The 21,819-nt window shown below is 39.7% G+C and overlaps 2 protein-coding genes across 2 annotated transcripts; both read left to right on the top strand.

Moving 5' to 3' along the window:
* The first annotated feature begins 1,331 nt into the window (after positions 1-1,331).
* LOC148186735 (histone H4-like) lies at positions 1,332-1,868 on the top strand. The gene has a single exon (XM_088090858.1). It carries the CDS (start codon positions 1,372-1,374, stop codon positions 1,813-1,815), a length of 444 nt encoding a protein of 147 aa, XP_087946984.1. The 5' UTR covers positions 1,332-1,371; the 3' UTR covers positions 1,816-1,868.
* A 708-nt stretch (positions 1,869-2,576) lies between these two features.
* Positions 2,577-3,427, top strand: LOC121967037 (histone H2A-like). The gene has a single exon (XM_042517094.2). The coding sequence runs from the start codon at positions 2,653-2,655 to the stop codon at positions 3,040-3,042; it is 390 nt and encodes a 129-aa protein (XP_042373028.2). The 5' UTR covers positions 2,577-2,652; the 3' UTR covers positions 3,043-3,427.
* Positions 3,428-21,819: the final 18,392 nt, after the last annotated feature.

Raw genomic sequence — 21,819 nt, 5'->3', positions numbered from 1 at the left:
TATATAAAAAATTCACAATTAAAGAAATAATGGAAATTAAAAATTAGTATTTTTTAATTTAATAAAAAACAGACTTGAATTAATATTTGATGTCTGAATATGTATGAACACATACGTAATACACAATGACAAAATTAGTTGAAAATAAAATGTGATTAATATTTAATTTCATCAGGTTTACAGTTGAACACAAATATATTACATAGTCACAAAAATAATATAAAGTTAAAAAAATACAGTGACATTTTGATATTTTCTGTAAACTAATAATAGTAAAATAAATATTTGTCTTTTATTCTCGGTTTCAAAATAAGAGTCAGATGTCTTTTATTTTTTTAAAATTCTGACTTCAGATCAGCCGCTGAAGAGGAGCGGTTTACTTTTTTAAATTCTTTTTGTCCAATAGTCGAGCAGCAACAGCGCGCGCACTCTCCGGCCTGGACCAATCAGCGCAGTCCTGTCCAACTCAAAATCAAATTAACCGCTTGAAACCTGAGCAAAATGTTAGAATTCCTTAAAAATGTAGGGGGACGGCTGGAAGTTGCTTAACATATGGCCCAAAAATCAGTAAAATAAAAAAGTGCTGAAAATAAAGGATTTAATATATATATATTTATTCATTTATTTGAATTTTTTTCTGTGTAATTTAAAGTATAAATTTATAAAAACAGATTTGATGGACATTACTGTACTTTTACCAGTATAATAAAAAACAATAGTAGTAATAGTAATAGAAGTTCTTCATGTTATATTTTTATTATTATTTTATTTGATTTAAGTCAAATTAAATTAAGTTAAATTGCTTGTAAATGTAAGTGTACTTAGCAATAAAACCTGATTCTGATACAAACAGACAGTAATACAAAGTGCTTCATACAAGAAAACGAGGAGTACTCATTCAAACCAGGTACTGAGGAAACACTACCATTAGTGAGGAAACACCAGAGGCAGGATAAAACTTATCAATTTCTATCCTCCTATGTATAAATGAATAAATAAGTAAGAAAATGGATAATAAAATTGTAATAGTAATAATAAAATATACATAACTATAACACACCAACTGTAAATAGTAGGTAAATGACATTAAAACAGCACAAAGTGGGCTAAATAATAAAGTAATATGTTAAAATAGTAAAATGATAAATGAAGTAGTAAAACTGAAACAGACTAAAATGTATAGATTTAATAGTCAATAATAGATAAAGATCAATAAAGAGCGAAACAAAAAAAAACAGTGAATCTGTTCTTTTGTATGTTTTTTGTAACTATTATTATTATTATTATTATTATTATTATTATTATTATTATATGTAATAAAATGTATATGAATTTTAATCAAAAGTAAAAAGTAATTTCCAGCTTCTGTAAATGTTGAGGTTGAGTTTGGCCCCGCCCACTGAGACTCGGTCAGATGTTCTCCTTTACGTCCGCAGTTTGAATATAAGTTTCGCGTGTTTTTCTGGCGGCAGCAGACTCAGTCACTTCAACCGAACCAGCAGAATGAGCGGAAGAGGAAAAGGCGGTAAAGGACTCGGAAAAGGAGGCGCGAAGCGTCACCGTAAAGTTCTCCGCGATAATATCCAGGGGATCACCAAACCCGCCATCCGTCGTCTGGCTCGCCGCGGCGGAGTGAAGCGGATCTCCGGTCTGATCTACGAGGAGACCCGCGGGGTGCTGAAGGTGTTCCTGGAGAACGTGATCCGGGACGCCGTCACCTACACCGAGCACGCCAAGAGGAAGACGGTGACCGCCATGGACGTGGTGTACGCGCTGAAGAGGCAGGGCCGCACCCTGTACGGCTTCGGAGGCTAAACCGTCGCGGACCCGCCAAAATAAACAAACACAACGGCTCTTTTAAGAGCCACACCCTTCAAACTGAAGACAGACTTCCTAAACTTCAACGCGCTTTTTATTCTTTATCACGTAATATTTTTGTGCACATAATATACGGTGTGAAAGTAAAGACAGTTAATAAGGGATCATGTACTGAAACATGAAATGTTACTGCTGTTCACCTGCATATCTCAGACTGTCATCATCAAAATCACAACATCATAACTTCACACAAACAAACACGAGTAACACAAAGAGTGACAAACATCTGCTCTGATGAGCTTCCACATAGAATAGGAAAAAAATTAAAATACGAATGATTAAAACTTAACGTCAACCATAACTTACATACAAACACTGTGTGTGTGTGTGTGTGTGTGTGTGTGTATGTATGTATATATATAAATTGTAATTATCAAGAACGAAATATGATAAAAATGCAAACATATCTTTTCAAAGTATTATTATATAGTTTAAAACATGTAACACAACTTAACATAATATAAACAGATGCATAGATAATAATTTCGCATGTATGAAGATTATTATTATTAACTAAATCAATGTCTCTATTTTCCTTTTTCTATATTTATTCACGTCTCCTTCATGTACCTCCAGGTGTGTTTTTATTTTTTTTATTTTGAAGGAGTAATAAAGCGGAAGAGAAAACTGACGCGAGCTTTGTTCTGATTGGCCGATTGTACATACCGCTCACTCTGACCAATCGGAGAGCAGCTCGGCGGTGATATAAACCTGGTTTTGGCGGCATGTTATTACAGTTTTCTACAGTCGGGAAACAAACGAACACCTCGAAAGATGTCTGCACGCGGTGGTAAAGGTGCCGGTAAAACCAGGGCCAAGGCGAAGACCCGCTCCTCTCGTGCCGGGCTGCAGTTCCCGGTGGGTCGCGTCCACAGGCTGCTGCGGAAGGGGAACTACGCTCAGCGGGTCGGCGCCGGAGCTCCGGTGTACCTGGCGGCGGTGCTGGAGTACCTGACCGCTGAGATCCTGGAGCTGGCCGGGAACGCGGCCCGCGACAACAAGAAGACCCGGATCATCCCCAGACACCTGCAGCTGGCGGTCCGCAACGACGAGGAGCTCAACAAGCTGCTGGGCGGAGTGACCATCGCTCAGGGCGGCGTGCTGCCCAACATCCAGGCCGTCCTGCTGCCCAAGAAGAGCGAGAAGCCCGCCAGCAAGAAGTAAACAAACACCGGGAGCTGCCCCCAAACAACAACAACAACAACAACAACAACAACGGCTCTTTTAAGAGCCACACACCCGAAACTAAAGACGCTTCCTGGAAAATGTTCGTCTCATAATGGCTGTGAATTTGTCAGTGTCACGTCTAATGTTTTCATTTATTACTAAAATTTAAACACAAAAAAGACAAATGATACACACACGATGTTTACAGTAAAAGCAAAATAAATATGACTTAGTTTACAGAAGTTTACACGTATTTAACCCTTTGAGATCTGAGGCAGCATCACTTTTTTTATGTTTTCAGATGCAGACACAAGATTTTAGACTTTGAACTCTGAGCAATCGGTGCACTTTATTTACAAAAAAGAAACGTGAGCCACTTGGTTCATTGGTTCAAACATTCCTCAAATTGCAAGAATTTATTAAGTTTAGAATTTAGTTTGAAAATTTAAAAAAAAACTGGAATTGTCAAGGGAAAGCTATTTTTAATTAGGCCTATTATATTTGCATAATTAACATTGTTACAGCATTATTATAGTTTTAAGCAGTTTCCAAGTTTTGTTAGTCTTGTTTTTGATATTAACTTTTGTTATTTATTTTTAATTAATTAAAAAAAAACAATTAATGAACTTTTATTAACTACTACTATTTAATGTCCTTTGTAAGAACAAATCTTCTGATAATTTTTTTGTACTTTTCCATTAATTTAAAGTAAACTGATGTCAATAACTTTTAAGGGTTTGAAGTATCTGATTTCAACATGATAAAATTAAAGATTTATTAGTTTGAATTTTTAAACCAACTAGGGGAATTTCTGGATGTGTTATATATTTTGTATTGAGAATTAACCCTTAGAAACCTGAACAAATGAGCTTTCTTTCTTTAAAAACACCACATGGATCAGCAATTTAATTAAAAAATGGCCCAATAATTATAATAATAAGGAATTACAATAAAATTGCTGGAAAAAATAAATCTTTGGGCAGAGTAAAAACAAACAAAAACATAGCTGCACCCTCCTATGTCTGACAAATAGAGAACAGTCCCTTACCTCAGCAGTTAGACAATAAATGCTTAATTCAGATTATCCATGGAAGATTACGGTTAAAATTAACTGCATTTAAAGTTCCATGACTTTTCCAGGCCTGGGAAACAGGATCATGTTTTCCATGTCCATGTGATCACAAATGTGGAAACCAACTCAACTGTCCTGAAATCAATAAGATAAATTATAAATATTCTCAGTGTTTCATTGTATCTCTACCATTTTGTTTTCATATTAGATAATAATATAACATAATTGGAGAAACAAATCACAACTGAAAAGAATGAATGTTTTCACTTAACAAGCTAACTAAATTTATTAAATTTATTGTTTAACTAATTTGTAGGCTAATAAAGCGTCAAAAAAGGGGAGAAACCCTTTCTGTTCTGCGGGGAACCCAGCTGGCGGAGAACGTTCCCCTAAAGTCACCAACAAGTTTCAATTCTGTTTTAAAGAACACATTTCACTAATGTTCAGAAAACATTTTAAGGATGTTTAACATTTCAAAAATAATGTTCCTGTGAGGTTAAATACCAACTGAGACCGAACGTTTCAACTGCAATATTCTGAGGATGTTTTGGTGATGTTGAGAAGTGACAATTCATACAATGTTCTTTTATAAAACGTTCCCACAATGTTACATGAGAACAAAGGAAGAACATTTTCAAAGTAACATGCAGAACCTGTTGTTGACGACTGAGAGTACACAACATTTAATGAAAATGTGATATAATTCAATATGATAAAAAACAAAAAACTAATTTTAAACATTTTTACAATGTTAATACCCTAACTTTAAGGAAACCTCTGAAAACATTACTCAGAGTTTAAACATTGCACTGTAACATTCTCAGAACGTTTTTACAACCAAAAATTGGTTAGCTAGTTGTTAGCTAGCAAACAGCTGTTAGCCACATATTTAAAGCTAACTATGTGTATTTCTACAAAAACATGGACATTAAACTAAGCTGTGTTTGTAATTATTGACGTTATAATGTAAATTTAATGATAGTGTTTTATTTGGGGCACAATTTCTAGATTAATTATCCGTTTCACGTGTATGTTGGAGTTAGCTTCGTTTTAGCCATAAACAGACGTTAGCTTTTATTAGATTAATTATTTAATTGGGATATTTTCGTTGATAAACTTAGACTGTAATAACGTGGATATATCGGGCGTGTAGTTTGCATTGTTGGTGTTTCTTTATAGTGTTTCGTTATCACGTTTATTTGGAGGTTAGCAGCTTTCTGTTAGTCAAGTGTTGGAAATCCGCCAAAGTTTTGTAACATTAGCCGATGCTAAAAGTCGATAGAGCTAAATGACAGTGTTAGCCTTTTACAATAAAACCCCAAAACGTGTTAGTTTGCGGTTATTACAGTTTTATCAGATTATTTAAGCTGTTATGTAACAGTTTCCACCACACACGCTATTTATGAGTCGCGTTTTCCGACAACTTTTCGAAGTTTGTGCAACTTTGTGGTTGTATAACGTTAGCATGCTAGCCACTGTTAGCACGCAGATGTTCGACACTAACTGCTCATTATTGATGGCGTCTCTAAGAAGACGAAGCGCACGTTTATTACCGAGAAAACGACAAATAACGAGGAAGTGAATTTAGCTTAAAGTATTTAAAAAGATGAATGTGACTGCCATGTTGCAGATATCCCTCCGCCTACATTTGCAGGCATAGAATGGAGCTGGCGGAGGGATACCGTGGCGCAAATAGACCCACACGGTGTGCCCGGAGCCAACTAACAGCAAACATCAGCCAGCACACTAAGACCACTGATTCACTCATTATTTTCGGGGAAAAACGCCGTTTAAACGCGGAATTTTTCCGGAATAAGTATTTACGTGGCATATAAAAGGCTCGGATAAGGTAAGCGGACGGCCGCTCTGTTATGTTAAGTGAATATCAGAGTTAATGAAGTCATTGAGTAGCTGCTAGGCTAACCGTTAGCATGTTAGCAGTGGTAGCTGCATGTTGAGGGAGGGGGGCTAGCTGCTGTGAGCAGCAGGAACATTTCTGCAGAAAAAAATCTCACCCACAGTTTGTTTTTAACACCTTAAGTGTAAATAAGTGGACAGAAAGTACGCGTGAAGGCAGTAATCTTTAGCATGTAGCATGCTCCGTGGCTACACTGTTTGGATGTGTTTTTAAATTAGCTTATAGCTTGCTAACTTAGCATGCTAACAGACTGAGCTAAATCTGTCAAAGCTGTGTTGCTTCTTGTTTTGTTCTCGATCAGTTAACACGTTAACAACTCAGCGAGAACAACTTTAAACCACATTAGCTGTCATCTAAAGTTATATTTAAATCTTAATTTTGTTAAACATAAAGTAGAAAGTCAGCTGATTTTATACCTCACTCTGAAAAACAGAGTTAGCTTTGAGCTAACAGTTATCAGGGTGGTTAGACAGACTAATCAATGTGTAATTAAATATATTCTTGAATTAAATAATGCATTAGGTGTTTGTATATTATGATTCAACTGGACGTTTACTGATGTCTAACAGAAAAAAATATATATTTGTGTCTACAGTTTACTGTATTGGTGAGAGAAGTACAGAGATCTTTTATTTTATAAAAAGTATTAATACCACAGTCTCCAAATACACAGTTACAAGTAAAAGTCTTGCTTAAATTAAAAAGTAAAGCAAGTTTATTTATATAGCACCTTATCATATACAAATGTTATTCAACTTGCCTTACAGTCAAAAGATGAGAAACAATAAAACCAAATTAAATTAAATAATAATGTAAGATTAATAGCACGACAGGCAGGTTTAATAACAGCACAGACAAGTTTAAAAACTAACTGATAAATTACCAAAAAAATATGAATAAAAATACGTCAAAAGACGTTAAAAAATAAAACTGAGTAAAATTCAAGAATAAAGCAAGATAAATAATATGACAGACAAATTTAAAATCTAGTTTATAAGATAAATAAATGGACCACAAAATGTTTCATGAAAATATGTCAAAAGATTAGAATAATAAATCTAAATTATAGTAAAGACTAAAGTAAGAAAAATAACAGTTTAAATAAGTTTAAAAAAAATTATAAAATAAATAAAAGTACCACAAATATAAGAAAAGTATTGGCATCAGAATGTATTTAGAGTACCAAACGTTCTCAATATGTACAATCATCCATTATTTAATAATATGTATTTTATGATTGGATGATAATTGATTAATGATAATTGGATAATAATAATAATTTAAAAAAGAAAAGAAAATGCGTCCTCCTCCTGCAGCTTTTTGTCTGAAGCCCCCCCCCTCACATTTACAGACGTATGTACACGCTTCTGCAGTAACCCAGTGTTTACATAAACATTAATTAATTGATCTTATTTCGTTGTGGCGTTGCACACAGCTCATTCGCTCAGCCCGTCCTCGCCCTACACTCTCTGTTTATCAGACCGCAAATGAGACAAGAATTAGGTGCCAGCCACCTTACGGTCCCTCCGCCTCGATCCAGGACTTAATCAGGAGGAGGCCAGGCAGCAGCGCTGGGGACAGACCTCAGGTCAGCTGCTCACACACACACCCCGCAGGGCTGCTGGGAGTCCCGGTGGGCTGATGGCCTGTGGTAGTGGCAGGCCTAACTTGTGTAACAGCTGGCTAGATTCGGGTTGTTGCGGCCGCTGACTGGTCGTCCGTCTCCTCCTCCAGTCAAAGTGATCTGGGGCGGTGGGAAGTGAGGCGAGGACACGCTGTGATTCGAGGCTCTAACTAACGTTAGCCACATAAATGTGAGCTTGAAGTGGCAGCTGGCAGCCTTTAGCTCCTGATAGCGGAAAGCTAAACTATCAGCAAAGTTTCTCTCCGTCGCTCACACTTTGATGGTATTCAATACGTTTACATGCACAGTTTAGTGCAGCTACAGTGAGAGCTCAGGTAGGACATTTGATGTGACTTCTGTCCTCGTCCCAGTATGCAAGCAGCGGGGGATAATCCAGTCATCGATGAAGTGTGTCTGACTCCTCCACGGCCGGTGGAGAAATGCCCCCTCTGGACTCTTTTCCCTACATTATAAAAATGGAAATCTATTAATTTCTTTCATTTTGCAGGACATTTCTATCCTAGTTGCTCATTGCCTTTTCCTCATGTTTTAGCAAAAATAATCAAGCCAAGTTGCTCAGGGTTCAAAGGTTTAAATACGTGTTAAAGGCTTCTGAATGCAAAGTTTTCAAAGGGTTAAAAATTCAAACTTATCAATAAATCGTTAATTTTATTATTCAGAATTTGTCTTTGATGCTTTAACCCTTTGAAACATAGACCGAATTTGGTTTTCTCGTGCTGCGTTCAGATGCCTTTTACATGCTAAATGACCCTTTGAAAGCTCAGCAAATTGGTCCGACTTCTTTATAACCATAGGGGAGAAATCTTTGACAAATTTTATATAAAAAAACAACTTAACATTTTATCTTAAAAAAGGGGAGTTTTATCAGAAAAAAGTCCCAAAAAATATTAATTTAAAAACGTGTCTTAAAAAAGGCGAGTATTCTCAGAAAATAGTCCAAACAAAATTAATCTAGGAATTTGTCTTAAAAAAGGCGAGTTTTATCAGAAATAAATTTTAAAAAATTAACTTAAAAAATTGTCTTAAAAGAGGGGGGTATTATCAAAAAATAGTCAAAAATTAGGGAAAAGTGTCACGAAAATATAATATATTAAACAAAATAATATATTTTTATTTTTAGCACTTCTTTAAGGTCATTTTCTTGTCTGTCTTTTGGCTTCTTTTTTGTTTATTTTTTAAGGTCATTTTCTTGTAACTTTTTAAACTTTTTAAAAAATTTTAGGCCATGTCTTGTTCTGTTTTTTGGTAACAATTTTCTCTGGTTTCAAAGGGTTAAATTAGACCACGTGCACTGGTGTGACGATAATAACATACAGTCTGTCTCATGTGAGGGTTTGTCTGACAGGTGTGTCCTCTCTGCAGGTGATGGAGGTGCAGAGTGCAGCAGGAGGCGCTGACCTGCTGATGGAGTGTGATGAGGAGGAGCAGGAGGTTTGGCCTCAGACACCAGACACACACAAAGAGGAGGAGGAGGAGGAGGAGGAGGAGGAGGGGGGACACAATGAAGGTGAAGAGTTAAAACAAACATGTTGCTGTTCTCAGATCAGTCAGTGTTTGTAATACGTGATGTTTGGCGCTGATACATTATTATTACATGCGCCAAATCATCATTATGAGACTCCGGTTAATGCCTCTTTTTTAAGCGTAACACCTGAATCTGGACAAAAGCTGAAATTTCTCTTTTTTGGACACTAACAACAACCGAAGAAAATACACAAAATGATGTTTAAACGGAATAAATAAATGAAACTTCAGATGAAATGTTTCTCCCTCGTGTCTCTGCAGCTCTGGAGGCTGCCGCCAGTCCGATGGAGGAAACGTACGTCCCAACAGTCACGGTCATCCCCATCCCAGTTCAACCAGTCAGCAGCTGCAGCCCCCCCACACACCACAGCACAGAGCAGGTAACAGACGCTTCTGCATTAATCCACGAGTCCAAACAGAGCAGCCACGTGTGGTGCTGGTGAATATTTCGAATATGAATTGTCCAGCTCCAAAAATATAAAATCAGTACATTGTGGCAGAAGTTTTGGCCGCCAATAAATAAATAAATAAATGTCTAATAAACCCTGATGACGACAGTTTCAGATTCATTTATGACTAATTTGCGAAGGATTGTAGCGACTTAAAGAGTTTCATTGAGGTAAAGAGTTAACCATGATGTGCTCTTTCAGAAAATGTGATTACGTTCATGTTTCCGTCGTTATTGTGTAATTAACAATCTGTGTGTGTGTGTGTGTGTGTGTGTGTGTGTGTGTGTGTGTGTGTGTTCAGTCTGCAGCAGCTCTGAGCTTCAAGGTGAACGGTCGGCTCGTCCAGCTGCCTGGAGGTCAGTTCACTTCAGTCTGTCGTTCTAGCTGATTAAACTGACCTCAGGTCAGTCTCTGAACGTTTTCACAGGAAGTTCCTGCAGAACAGATTCAGATCTTTACGTTCTGTTTGTGGCTTTTCCTCATCTGGACCCCAAAATGCTTTTCTAGGAACAGTTTGTTGGCTCTGATTACTTCTGTGGTGTTTTTTTCGGTCGTGTTTGAACAGCAGATAAAAATCAGTAACCTGTCGCTTTTTTATCAGTTTAACCCTTTAGGGACTGTTTGGATCATTTTAGTCTCTTTTAATTCTTCATGCATTGATAATCGTGTGTGTGTTCATGCATATGTCCTAAATGTAGTCCAGATTCAGATCAGTGAATTTGCAGCTCAGCTCCTACAGTAAGTCTAAAATACACTGTGGAAACTAAATAGTTAAATTCAGACTGTTCAGGTCAAAAATGCTCCATTAAAAGGAAATACATGCTATTTGCACTATGTGACCTGTCACAATCAATGCTGCTGCTAATCGCTGACATATCCCAGACTGTCAGCAGCTAAAACTAACAAAAAAATCTACTTAGCATGGAGTATATTGAAAATGATTACATTTTTTGTGTGTTTTTTTCATGTAAAAACATGGCATCATGACAAAAACTGGCATTGAAAGGCTTGAAATTCTAATAATTAATGAATATTTGATATTTATGATTAGGACCGATGTTGATTAAAACGACAAGTCAGTTAAAGTACAAAATAATCTTAATGCATAATACTTTTTTAAGATTGATTTTTAAAAGTATATTTTGTGTGCTGAGCGATACGAGTGTGTGATATTAAAGCGGGCCCTAAGGGGTTAATCACACTGTTGATTCGATTTGAGCTTTACAGGATCAATAACTGACAAAAACTGAAACTGTGTGTTTAGTTAAATTTGGTATAAATGAGTTTTTTGTCCCAGTGTTGTGCAGTGTTTGCTGCAGGACGTCTCTGTCCTCTCATGGATCCTCTGCAGCAGTTTGATCTTTGTCTCATCTGGTTCTGCGTTGTTCCTGCAGGCGGCGCCGCAGAGCTGAAGCTGCGCTCTCATCCCGGAGGTTCAGCCAGCGGTTTCACTACAGTCCACATCGACCGTCCTGCAGCTGCTCCTCAGGCCGACCCCACCCCCATCATCACAGGTAAACCACACAAGACGAACGGTGGCAGCCGCGGGGACGTCAGCCACAGGACGCCGAAGGGCCTTCTGCAGCTCGACGGCTCTCGTACGTCACTGTTTTGGCAGAAGGGGCGACATGGCCGTGAAATAATAATGGCGTTATTGACACGACAAAAATACTGTGAACGAAAATGCTGTGAGTGTTATGAATGTATTTGTCATAAATGTAGTTCACCTTTTAAATATTCAGAAAAAACTGAACAGAAGTTATCCTTCGGTTCTTTAGTTTGTAAACAACAACAGTAACTCAGAGCGGGAGTCAGATTCTGTGTAAGATGTAAATATTACAAGAAAATACAATGAATCAAAAATGAAAGGGCCTCACACCCGCGTGCATGTCGGGGGGAAATGTCGGGACGCCGGCTGAAACGTGATGATGTAAACTGATGGAAATAAAATGATAATGTTTCACAAGGCTTACAGCGAGTAGGTGGCACAATGAGTATGAAAGGTAACTGACATGTTGATGTACATACATATATATATATATATATATATATATATATATATATATATATATATATATATATATATATATATGTATATATGTATATATGTATATAGTATGTATGTATATGTATATGTATATGTATATGTATATCTTGACCTCAGTGTCTCTGTCGTCCAGGTGTGGTCTCAGGTGAAGCTGCTCAGAAGGTCTTGAGCATCCACAGTGTCAACTTCGTCCCCGGCCCCTCTCTGCCGGGGCTGAAGACCACGGCCTCCGTCCCCGTGATCCCCGGGGCCCCCCCCATCATCCTCACCTCCCCCGTGGGGCTCAGCTCGCCGTGGACCTTCACCCTCACCTCACCGTGGACCATCATCTGTCCGCAGACCGCACCTCCACCTCCAGCCTCACAGACTCCAGCTGGAGAAACCACACCGCTCCGCTCAGCGACTTCACCTGCAGCCTTAAACACTACACCTGCAGGCTTAATGACATCACCATCAGCCGTACAGACTACAGCTACACCTCCACAGATTACACCTGCAGCCTTAAACACTACACCTGCAGCCTCAAAAACTACACCTGCAACCTCAAAAACTACACCTGCAGCCTCAAAAACTACACCTGCAGCCTCAAAAACTACACCTCCTGCTATAAAAACGACCCCTGCAGCCTCAAAGACCTCAAAGCCCGTGACTTCCCTTAAACTGAAGCTCAAAGGTTTGTCACACGTTACTTTTTAAGGTCAAACTGATGTTAAAATTCTTCACACTGCAGATTTAAACCCTGATTTCTTTGAAAAAAAAAATTTTAATTTCAGTTTTGGTGAAGCGTTTCCAACACTCATACCGTGTATTGATTTTATATTTTTCAGGTCAGCTGGGACACGTCCCACCGCCCGACTGCTGCGTCTGCTTGTCTCAGTACAAAATCATCACGGCGCTCAGAGGATTCATGTGTGTAAGTGTTTGTTTTGTTTTCTCCACAGCTTTATAAACACATGAACATGTCAGGTAACAAGAGCACAAACAGGCAGGCAAGCACAGATAATTGTTTTTTTAATTTAATTTTTAAAATGTGTTTATTTCATTATAATTATTATATTTACTTATTGATACATTTTTATTGTTTATTTCTCTATGACTTAAATACACATTATTGTGATTCTGTGTCTTAAAAAAAAATGTTGGTTCCCCCTGCTGGGATGCACTGTGTGTTTTCATGCATGGACTTACAATTGTGGTCTTTCTTTGTGATATTGCTCCTCCTCCTCCTCCTCCTCCTCCTCCTCCTCCTCCTCCTCAGCTGTGCAGCCCGGCGGTCGCTCAGAGTCTGAAGGACCTGAAGAAGAAGAAACACGGGAGGAGGAGCAGAGAAAAGAGCAAGACGTACAAAACCTCCAGCAAAGTGTCCAAGACTCGAGCTGCACCGTCTGCTGTGAGTTCACGAGTCCGACTCACGTCACCTCTCATCACCTGTTAGTTTTTACGCATAAACTGGCGTCGTACCGCAGAGCTCTGGACCGTGTTCCCTACAGTCTCATCAGTTAATCAATTAATCAATCAAATTTTATTTATTTAGCACCTTTCAAACAAATCGAATGCATTTCAAAGTGCTTTACAGTTTGACTGAAGAAACAAGAACAACAAATGAATTCAGCAAAAATGGACCTTAAAAAGTTTGCTGCAGATAATCGATGCGGATACTAAAATGTGCGACTACTAAACGTAAATGATAGGAGCAAAATAACCAAATCTATACATTTTAACGTCAGTTAAACACTGTTTCCATGCTTTCTGCCATTTCTGCTGCTCTGAAATGTCACGCAAACATCAACTTGGCAACTCGGGTATCAGCGAAATTTTCCAATTTCCGTCTCGTCTTTATAACTTTGGAGGGCCGTTCATGTGCTCGTAACTCGTAAATACGGTAAGTACGATATTTCAGAGGAGTACGTGGAGGCGGCGTGTGTTCGTGTTGTATTCGTCCATGACAACAGTGAGTGTAAAAAAGAGTAATACCCACCTGAAAATGCTCTGAAAATGCGCTCCTGTCGTCTCTACACAGCACAAAAAGAAGAGTAATCAGATTACTGAGGGTAAACATGCCGAAGATTTCTGCTTTTTGAATCACATGAATCTACTTCCTGTGTGTCTCCTTCAGCTTAAAGCGGTCTCTCCGCTCCAGAGGACCCACAGACCGTCTGATGACTTCCTGTCAGACCGCTTCCCCATCGCGGCCCCGTCCTCCACCACCTGCAGCCCCCTGAAGGACCAGCTGGAGCCTCTGCCCGAGCCGCCTCACGGTAAACTGGTTATAATGGTGGAGGACTTTTACTACGGCTCCGACCCCGGACAAAAATCCATCCGATCCAACTCGCAGGATCGAAGCAACGCCGGGCCGTACCGCTGCATCCACTGCCCGACAACGCTGTGCAACAACATCAAGTGAGACACACACACACACACACACACACACACACACCTGTATGAGTCAAAACTAAATGTAAAAGTGATTCACACTTTATTTGACTCTACTAGAAAAAAAACTGTCTCCGTCCGTCAGGTTGATGTCTCACATGAAGCAGCACGCGTCCACGATGTCTCAGGAGTCAGGAGACCTGGACTCTGTGTGTCCTCACTGTTTCCGTCGCTTCTCGTCTCCGTTCAAACTGCAGTGTCACCTGGAGGCCGTTCACAGTCTGTGCGAGTCCACAGGTTTGCAGCACACACACACACACGCACGCACGCACGCGCACACACACACACACACACACACACACCTGTACATTAACGTCAGCATTAAAACCAGAAAATAAAATGTCATGTAATCAATATATCGGATACTGAATCGGTGATAAATCTGTAAACTGAGCTGATTGTAGAGATCTTCTGTGTGTGAAGCGTCCGTGTTTTCACACACATTTTAATTCTGGTTTTTAAAACAGAAACTTTTGTGTGATTTTAATCACAGATATCTCGTTAGAACCTAAAGAGGATCTTGTTGGTCTCATAAGATCCTTCACTCAGGCAGAGCTTTGTCTTATAATAACGGAGATAGATTTATAACCACAACGTGGATGCTGTCGGGAAGAAATCGACGTTCTTTTTTCACTCTGAATGTTTTATGTTTCCTCTCCAGCGAAGTGTAAGATCTGCGAGCTGGACTTCAGCAGCGAGGCCTCGTTCCTCTGGCACATGAAGAGCACTCACAAACCAGGAGAGATGCCGTACGTCTGCCAGGTCCGACTCTGCAAACCCTCACGCCCTCTTCATCAGCAGCACTGTTACATACACCGTGTGTGTGTGTGCATGTGTTTAATGTGTGTTTAATGTGTGTGTGTGTGTGTGTCCCGCAGGTGTGTAACTTCAGGTCGTCGTTCTACTCCGACATCTGGTCTCACTTCCATCAGGTTCACTCCGACACCAAATACCTGCTGTGTCAGTACTGTCTGAGAGTGATGCACAACAACAGCTGCTACCAGCAGCACTTCACCCGACACCAGGTACTCTGCTCTGCTCCTGCTCTGCTCCTGCTCTGCTCCTGCTCCTGCTCTGCTCCTGCTCTGCTCCTGCTCTGCTCCTGCTCCTGCTCTGCTCCTGCTCCTGCTCTGCTCCTGCTCTGCTCCTGCTCTGCTCCTGCTCTGCTCTGCTCTGCTCCTGCTCCTGCTCCACTCTGCTCCTGCTCTGCTCCTGCTCTGCTCTGCTCTGCTCCTGCTCTGCTCCTGCTCTGCTCTGCTCCTGCTCTGCTCCTGCTCTGCTCTGCTCCTGCTCCTGCTCCTGCTCCTGCTCTGCTCCTGCTCTGCTCCTGCTCTGCTCTGCTCTGCTCTGCTCTGCTCCTGCTCCTGCTCTGCTCCTGCTCTGCTCCTGCTCCTGCTCCTGCTCTGCTCCTGCTCTGCTCCTGCTCTGCTCTGCTCTGCTCCTGCTCTGCTCCTGCTCTGCTCCTGCTCTGCTCTTGCTCTGCTCTGCTCTGCTCTGCTCTATTTTTTTATACTACACTCTCTTTACTCTCATTTACTCTACTTCGTTCTGCTCAATTTAACTTTACATTACTTTGCTTCATTCTAGTTTACTCAACTTTACTCCACTACGCTCTAGTTCGTTCTGCCCTGCCTATATCTACTCTTGTTATTCTCGTGTTATTCTGCTCTACTCTACTCTACCTTACGCTGCTCTACTTTACTGTACTCTGCCTTTTTTTAACTCAAATTTGCTCTGCTTCATTCTGCTCAACTTAACTTTACTCTGCATTACTTTACTGTGCTTTACTTTATAATACAATACTCTAATTTACTCTACTCAACTTTACTTTACTCTACTTTGTTGATTTGTACATGGACTGCACTGACCTCCGTCTGTGGAGGAGCAGAAGAGATTTCTTCAACTTAACTTTACAAACATCTGACAGAAGGTGTGTGTGTTTCTGTGTGTGTGTGTGTGTGTGTGTGTGTGTGTGTGTGTGTGTGTGTGTGTGTGTGTGTGTGTGTGTGTGTGTGTGTGTGTGTGTGTGTTTCTGTGTGTGTGTGTGTGTGTGTGTGTGTGTGTGTGTGTGTGTGTGTGTGTGTGTGTGTGTGTGTGTGTGTGTGTGTGTGTGTGTGTGTAGAGGAAGCACGTGTTTGGCTGTGACAAGTGTCGCCTCCACTTCCTGTACATCAGAGAGCGTATTGAACACAAGATGTACCACGGGACCCACATCAGACCTCCCCAGCTCATCGGACTCAAACCTGGAACGAAGGTCAGCCCGCCTGGACTCCACCGTGACATCACGACCATTTAACAGCGTCTCCCTCCCGAATAATGTCAGATTGTACTCGGGTCAGAGGGTCTGACGTCAGCCTCTCTGTGTGCAGGTGACTGTGAGGACGTACTCTGTCGTCCCGGGATCCGAGAAAGAAGACGAGCGGACGAAACCAGTCGCTCTGTGCAAGGTCAGTCTGTAACAACCATCGAGCTCCTAAACTTTGGGAAAGGTTCAGAAACAGGAGCGGACGATATACACAAAATACTCGAGGTGTCACGGCTTGTTCCGTGTGTGATTTATGAAATCTAGTATAAACTGTCACGTTGGTTTTTTTTGTTTTTTCCCTCTCTCCCCTGCAGCTCCTCGCCTGTCACAGTGTTTATTTTGGCAGCGATTTTAGATTTAAATCTCAGTCTTGAGACAAAATACTTAACGGCTTTAATTAGATTTTGGTCATTTTAATCCTTTAGTCTTAGTCGACACAAAAACCCAAAACTTTTCAGAGGAAAATTTAAGCCAAGATGTTTTTTTTTAAATAAATTGAATAAAAGGCCCATGGTTCCTGCTTTGATTTATTTAATTATAACAATAATTATTTAAGATTTAATTATCAAAGTATATTATTTAACTTTCTTATGACCATATTTTATTAAATGTAATTATAACAGTAGTGTATTAAACTCTATTATATGACAGTAGCTACTTTTTTCAACTTAATTGTACCTGCAGTTCATCAATTTTGTATTTTAGAAGTTAAAATTAGTTTAAAGGACATTCAAAGATATCGAGATATATATTGTGTGTCCCGATTCAGCCCTAAAATATCACAATATTATTTTGATACCGTATCGCCCAGCCTGATTCAGACTTCAGTCTGGACTTTAAAACGTCTGAAATCAGGAGGAAGTTCCGTGTTTACCTCTAATCAGCGTTCGTTATCGTGCTGAGGTGAGACGGTGAACTTGATAAACATCATCACTGTTTCTTTGGCGACGTTCACGAACAGATCCATCGCAGGTGCTGTTTGCTTTTACTCACGTTGTTTTCTTATGTGCTCCAGGTGGTACACGTGGACCCGCCCCCGCCCAAACAGGAAGCTCCGAAGAGGAAACCAGTGACGAGTCTGGGACCCCTGCTGTCCGCCATCACCGAGGAGAGGTACTCCAACACACACCAACACACTCCAACACACACCAACACACTCCAACACACACCAACACACTCCAACACACACCAACACACTCCAACACACTCCAACACACACCAACACACTCCAACACACTCCAACACACACCAACACACTCCAACACACTCCAACACACACCAACACACACCAACACACTCCAACACACACCAACACACTCCAACACACTCCAACACACACCAACACACTCCAACACACTCCAACACACACCAACACACACCAACACACACCAACACACACCAACACACTCCAACACACTCCAACACACACCAACACACACCAACACACACCAACACACTCCAACACACTCCAACACACACCAACACACTCCAACACACACCAACACACACCAACACACACCAACACACACCTGGACCCTGTTTCAGAGCGCGATCAGTGAAAACTCTGAGTATGTCGAGCCTGAAATGAGGAAAACTCTGAGTTCAGCGTCACCCTGAGTCAGTTACTATGGCAACATGCTCCGTGAAGCACGAATTAATTCAAGGCTGCTGCGTCAGGAGAGGCTGATCAGAGCCGCCTGGATGTCCGATTGTTCCCGCGGCAGGCAAGAGCGACCCTCCTATATCACATATCAAATATTACACATCCTGGGTCGGCACTATTATAAGAGGATATAGAAAATTATATTACAATATATGAACTTAATTTATACATTCTTAAAAAGGTTTCTACGTTTTATGCATATAAGACACGACACAGTTTCTGACTACGGTCAGAGGTAAAACAACGACCAGACTCCCGGCGTTTTTTGTCTATTGGAAGACATTTACTGAACATTCACACTTAGGCAGTTATTTGACTGGTGGCATTTCGATCTTCTGAATTGTGCACATAAAAGCCTTAAATTGTGTTGGAAAGCTACATGGACTATTTTCAATTTAGAGCGTTAGACTCGTAGATTTTAATTCAGTTTCAAACTCTGCACGCCTCCTAACGGGCGCAGTGTCTGACCCTCTACACCAGGCCGGCTCGGGAGTTTTTTCTAAACTAGATGGCGGGTCAGAACATAATCAAAGGCCAATTTAAGATATTGATTAATTTAAAAAAAAAAAAAAGCAACTGAAATTTGTGACAGACTGCCTTATAGGCCGTGTGTGGGATATGCAGAGAATGGATACAAATAACTCAAGAAATAACAGAGGACACGGATAGACGCATTATGAAATTAAATCATTAATTTCAGATACAGAATTAAGTCATCAAATGCTCTAATGAGCTCGGTTTTATTTCCTCTTTTCACATGGCAATATGAAATGATGAATAATAAATATGTAGACCGACCATGTAGCAGAGCGTCCGTGAATCATCCGTTCATTCAGTTATTCAATTCTGACGAACTACAAAACAAAACAGAGATTCTTTTTCTTTTTGTTTTTCTGGAGAAAATATGGAAAAAAGACGTGTTTTTTCTTAAATAAACAAGAAAACTAAAACAAAATAACTAGTCCATTTACGTTGTTCTTTGTTTTTAATATTTATGGTTTCACTTTACTGCGGCTCAGAGTTTAGGAGCCGACAGGTGAGAAGATTTCGGACATTTTTCAGGAGTGAACAAACTGACGAACAGCTGCCGTAAAGAGACTTTAAAACTCAGAGTTACGACCAACTTCAGCTTCTGATGGAGCTGCAGTCAGACTGAAGACGCGTGTGTGTCGCGCTGTAACTTTCACACACAGTACGGAGCAGAGAAACACGTATCCTCCTCCGGTCAGCTGTCTGGCTCAGAGAGTGCCGTTAGCAGCTGTCATGATCCAACTAAACCAAACTTTAATGAAAACGCTCAACACAGCGTCCACTTACGCCGATGGAAAGTTTTGAATCTTTTTTTTCTCACGTTGCATCGTAATCATGTATCATTCGTGTATCAGTGAACCTTCAGGACGTCCCTCACCACGTGTCCTCTCTCTGTCTGTGTTTCAGCGTCTCTCGTCCGTCTCCGCTCTGTGTCGAGTGTCTCTCTGCAGTCCAGAACTTCAGGACGCACTTCCCGTCTCTGGTCACCTGCTCGCTCTGCCACTTCGTCACCTGCTGCTCCACGTCCTACGCCAACCACATGATCAAGTAGGTCTCAGCTAACAGCGTGATCCTTAGATATATTTTTAGATTTAGTCGTTTTTTAGCGTCTAAAATGTCTCTCAGAGCCTAAAGTGACGTCGTCAGATTTTTCGTTTCAGTGGACAGTTCAAACACAGAGATTCAGTTTATAGTGATATAAAGAGATCATGTGACAGTTTATGATTCATGAATTACTTAAAAGGTTCAACTGTTATCAAAGTGTTGAAGACACAAAATATTTACGAAAATATCTATGAGTTTTTCTTAATTTTTTACAGCCTGACTTTTTTCAGTTGGAAACATAACTGATGTTTATCATTAATTATTTATTTTTGTAGAAAAACAGTTTTGCTGAGATTTTGTTTAAATATTCAAGTCAATTAAATTCATTTAAAACAGCCCGATATCATAAATCAAACATTTTTTAAACAAAATATTTTTCAACAATTATCTAAATTGTTGAGGTCACAAAATATATGTGACATTTTTATTTATTTTTTGTAGAAAAACAGTTTTACCGACATTAATCTTATTAAAGTTTAATCTTAGCAAAACTGTTTTTCTACAAAAAAAAGTTTCAAACTGAAAAAAAACTTGTTTTGCATACTTGTTTTGTTCCACGTATGAAGAAAAACTCTTAATATGCTAAAAATGTCGTGTTTCAGTGGTGTAATTGTGCAGGATAATTGTGTCGGTGTGTTTCCTCTGACGTTAAACAAAGTGCATTTCTGTGTGTTGATGTAATTTTTGTGGTTTTCACAGTAATCATGCGAGCAGCAGGAAGAATCCCCCGTACCTCAGCATCTTCCAGTCAGAGCGCAGGTATTTATTTTATTTTATTTATTTATGTAGTTTGTCTGTAAATAAAAACTCATTTAGTCACCGAACATCTTTCATTTATATTTCAGGTTTTTTAAAGGAGTTTCTGAAGTTGGTGAAACATGTTGTGTGTTTTATATCAGTGAAATCCAGGCAGAGAAACACACCATGGATCTACTTTTTAGTCAGGTTTCATTCTGTTATGTGTCATGTGATAATAATAACAATCAGCCTAATAATCACTTAATAATTAACCCTTAGCTTTAATACCACACACACTCGTATCGCTCTGCGCACAAGATGCGCCTTCCAAAACCAAGCGTTAAAATGTATTATACATAATATTATTTTCTACTTCATCAACCAGCATCAGTCCTGATCCTAAGTATTAAATATTCATTAATTAATAATATTTTAATATTTTCAGAATTTTAACCCTTTAAATGCCAGCTTTTGTCATGATGTTTTTAGATGAAAACAGATGTTACACGTTTAAAACAAACAGGTGGTTTAGAAATAAATCGATGCTATTTGTTTATTGGTGAAAAGGTGTGTCAATAATGTGTGTGTGTGCATGTGTGTGTGTGCGTGTGTGTGTGTGTGTGTGGTTTTTTTTAACAGGTTGTCTCAGACGTTGAGATGTCTGTCGTGCAAATTCACCACCAGCAAAGGAGACATGATGGCGAATCACCTGACAGAGAGGCCAGGACATCGCTGCTTCTTGTTGGCACACTACGGTAATACACACACACACACACACACACACACACACACACACAAATACAAATATTTTTTAACCATCACCTTAAACCACGACATATTGCACCAAATATCGCCGTGAAGACAGCGATATAAAGAGTTATTGCACATTTAAAATCATACTGCACATTTGAAGTATGATAAATAAATGATGGAACTTTAGTTTTCAACTTTAGAGGCTGAAACGATGAATGCACCATATTTCTTACTCAAGTACTGCAGTAAAGCACAAATTGGAGTTAATTATACTTTACTTTTATGTTTCAGGGCCGAATATTAATGGACCACAAACACAGAACCAACAACCAGCTGACAACTCTGACAGGTAAATATTGATCGGAAATATCCAGATCAACACGCTGATCCAGCACTCCAGGTTCTTCACAGTTTAAGCCTTCCAGGAAGGAGAATTTGAGGCTTTTAATGTGAAGGAGCATCAGGTGATGAGATGTTTTGAGTTATCTCATTTGTATTAAGTGTAACTCTACAGCAGTGGATCCCAGCCAGTCCAAAAAAATGGGTCCAAATTTCTCCTTAGTCACTAGTTCAAGGTCCCCGCATTGAAGAA

The sequence above is a fragment of the Plectropomus leopardus genome, chromosome 17, assembly GCF_026936395.1.
Source record: "Plectropomus leopardus strain MGB_pleo_1.0 chromosome 17, ASM2693639v1, whole genome shotgun sequence".
NCBI classification, from domain to species: Eukaryota; Metazoa; Chordata; class Actinopteri; order Perciformes; family Serranidae; genus Plectropomus; species Plectropomus leopardus.
This window is presented reverse-complemented; position numbering and strand designations above follow the sequence as displayed.

Bases quoted from the DNA above. Each gene is read 5' to 3' on its own strand.
- LOC148186735 (XM_088090858.1), top strand. From the start codon at position 1,372: ATGTTGAGGTTGAGTTTGGCCCCGCCCACTGAGACTCGGTCAGATGTT.
- LOC121967037 (XM_042517094.2), top strand. From the start codon at position 2,653: ATGTCTGCACGCGGTGGTAAAGGTGCCGGTAAAACCAGGGCCAAGGCG.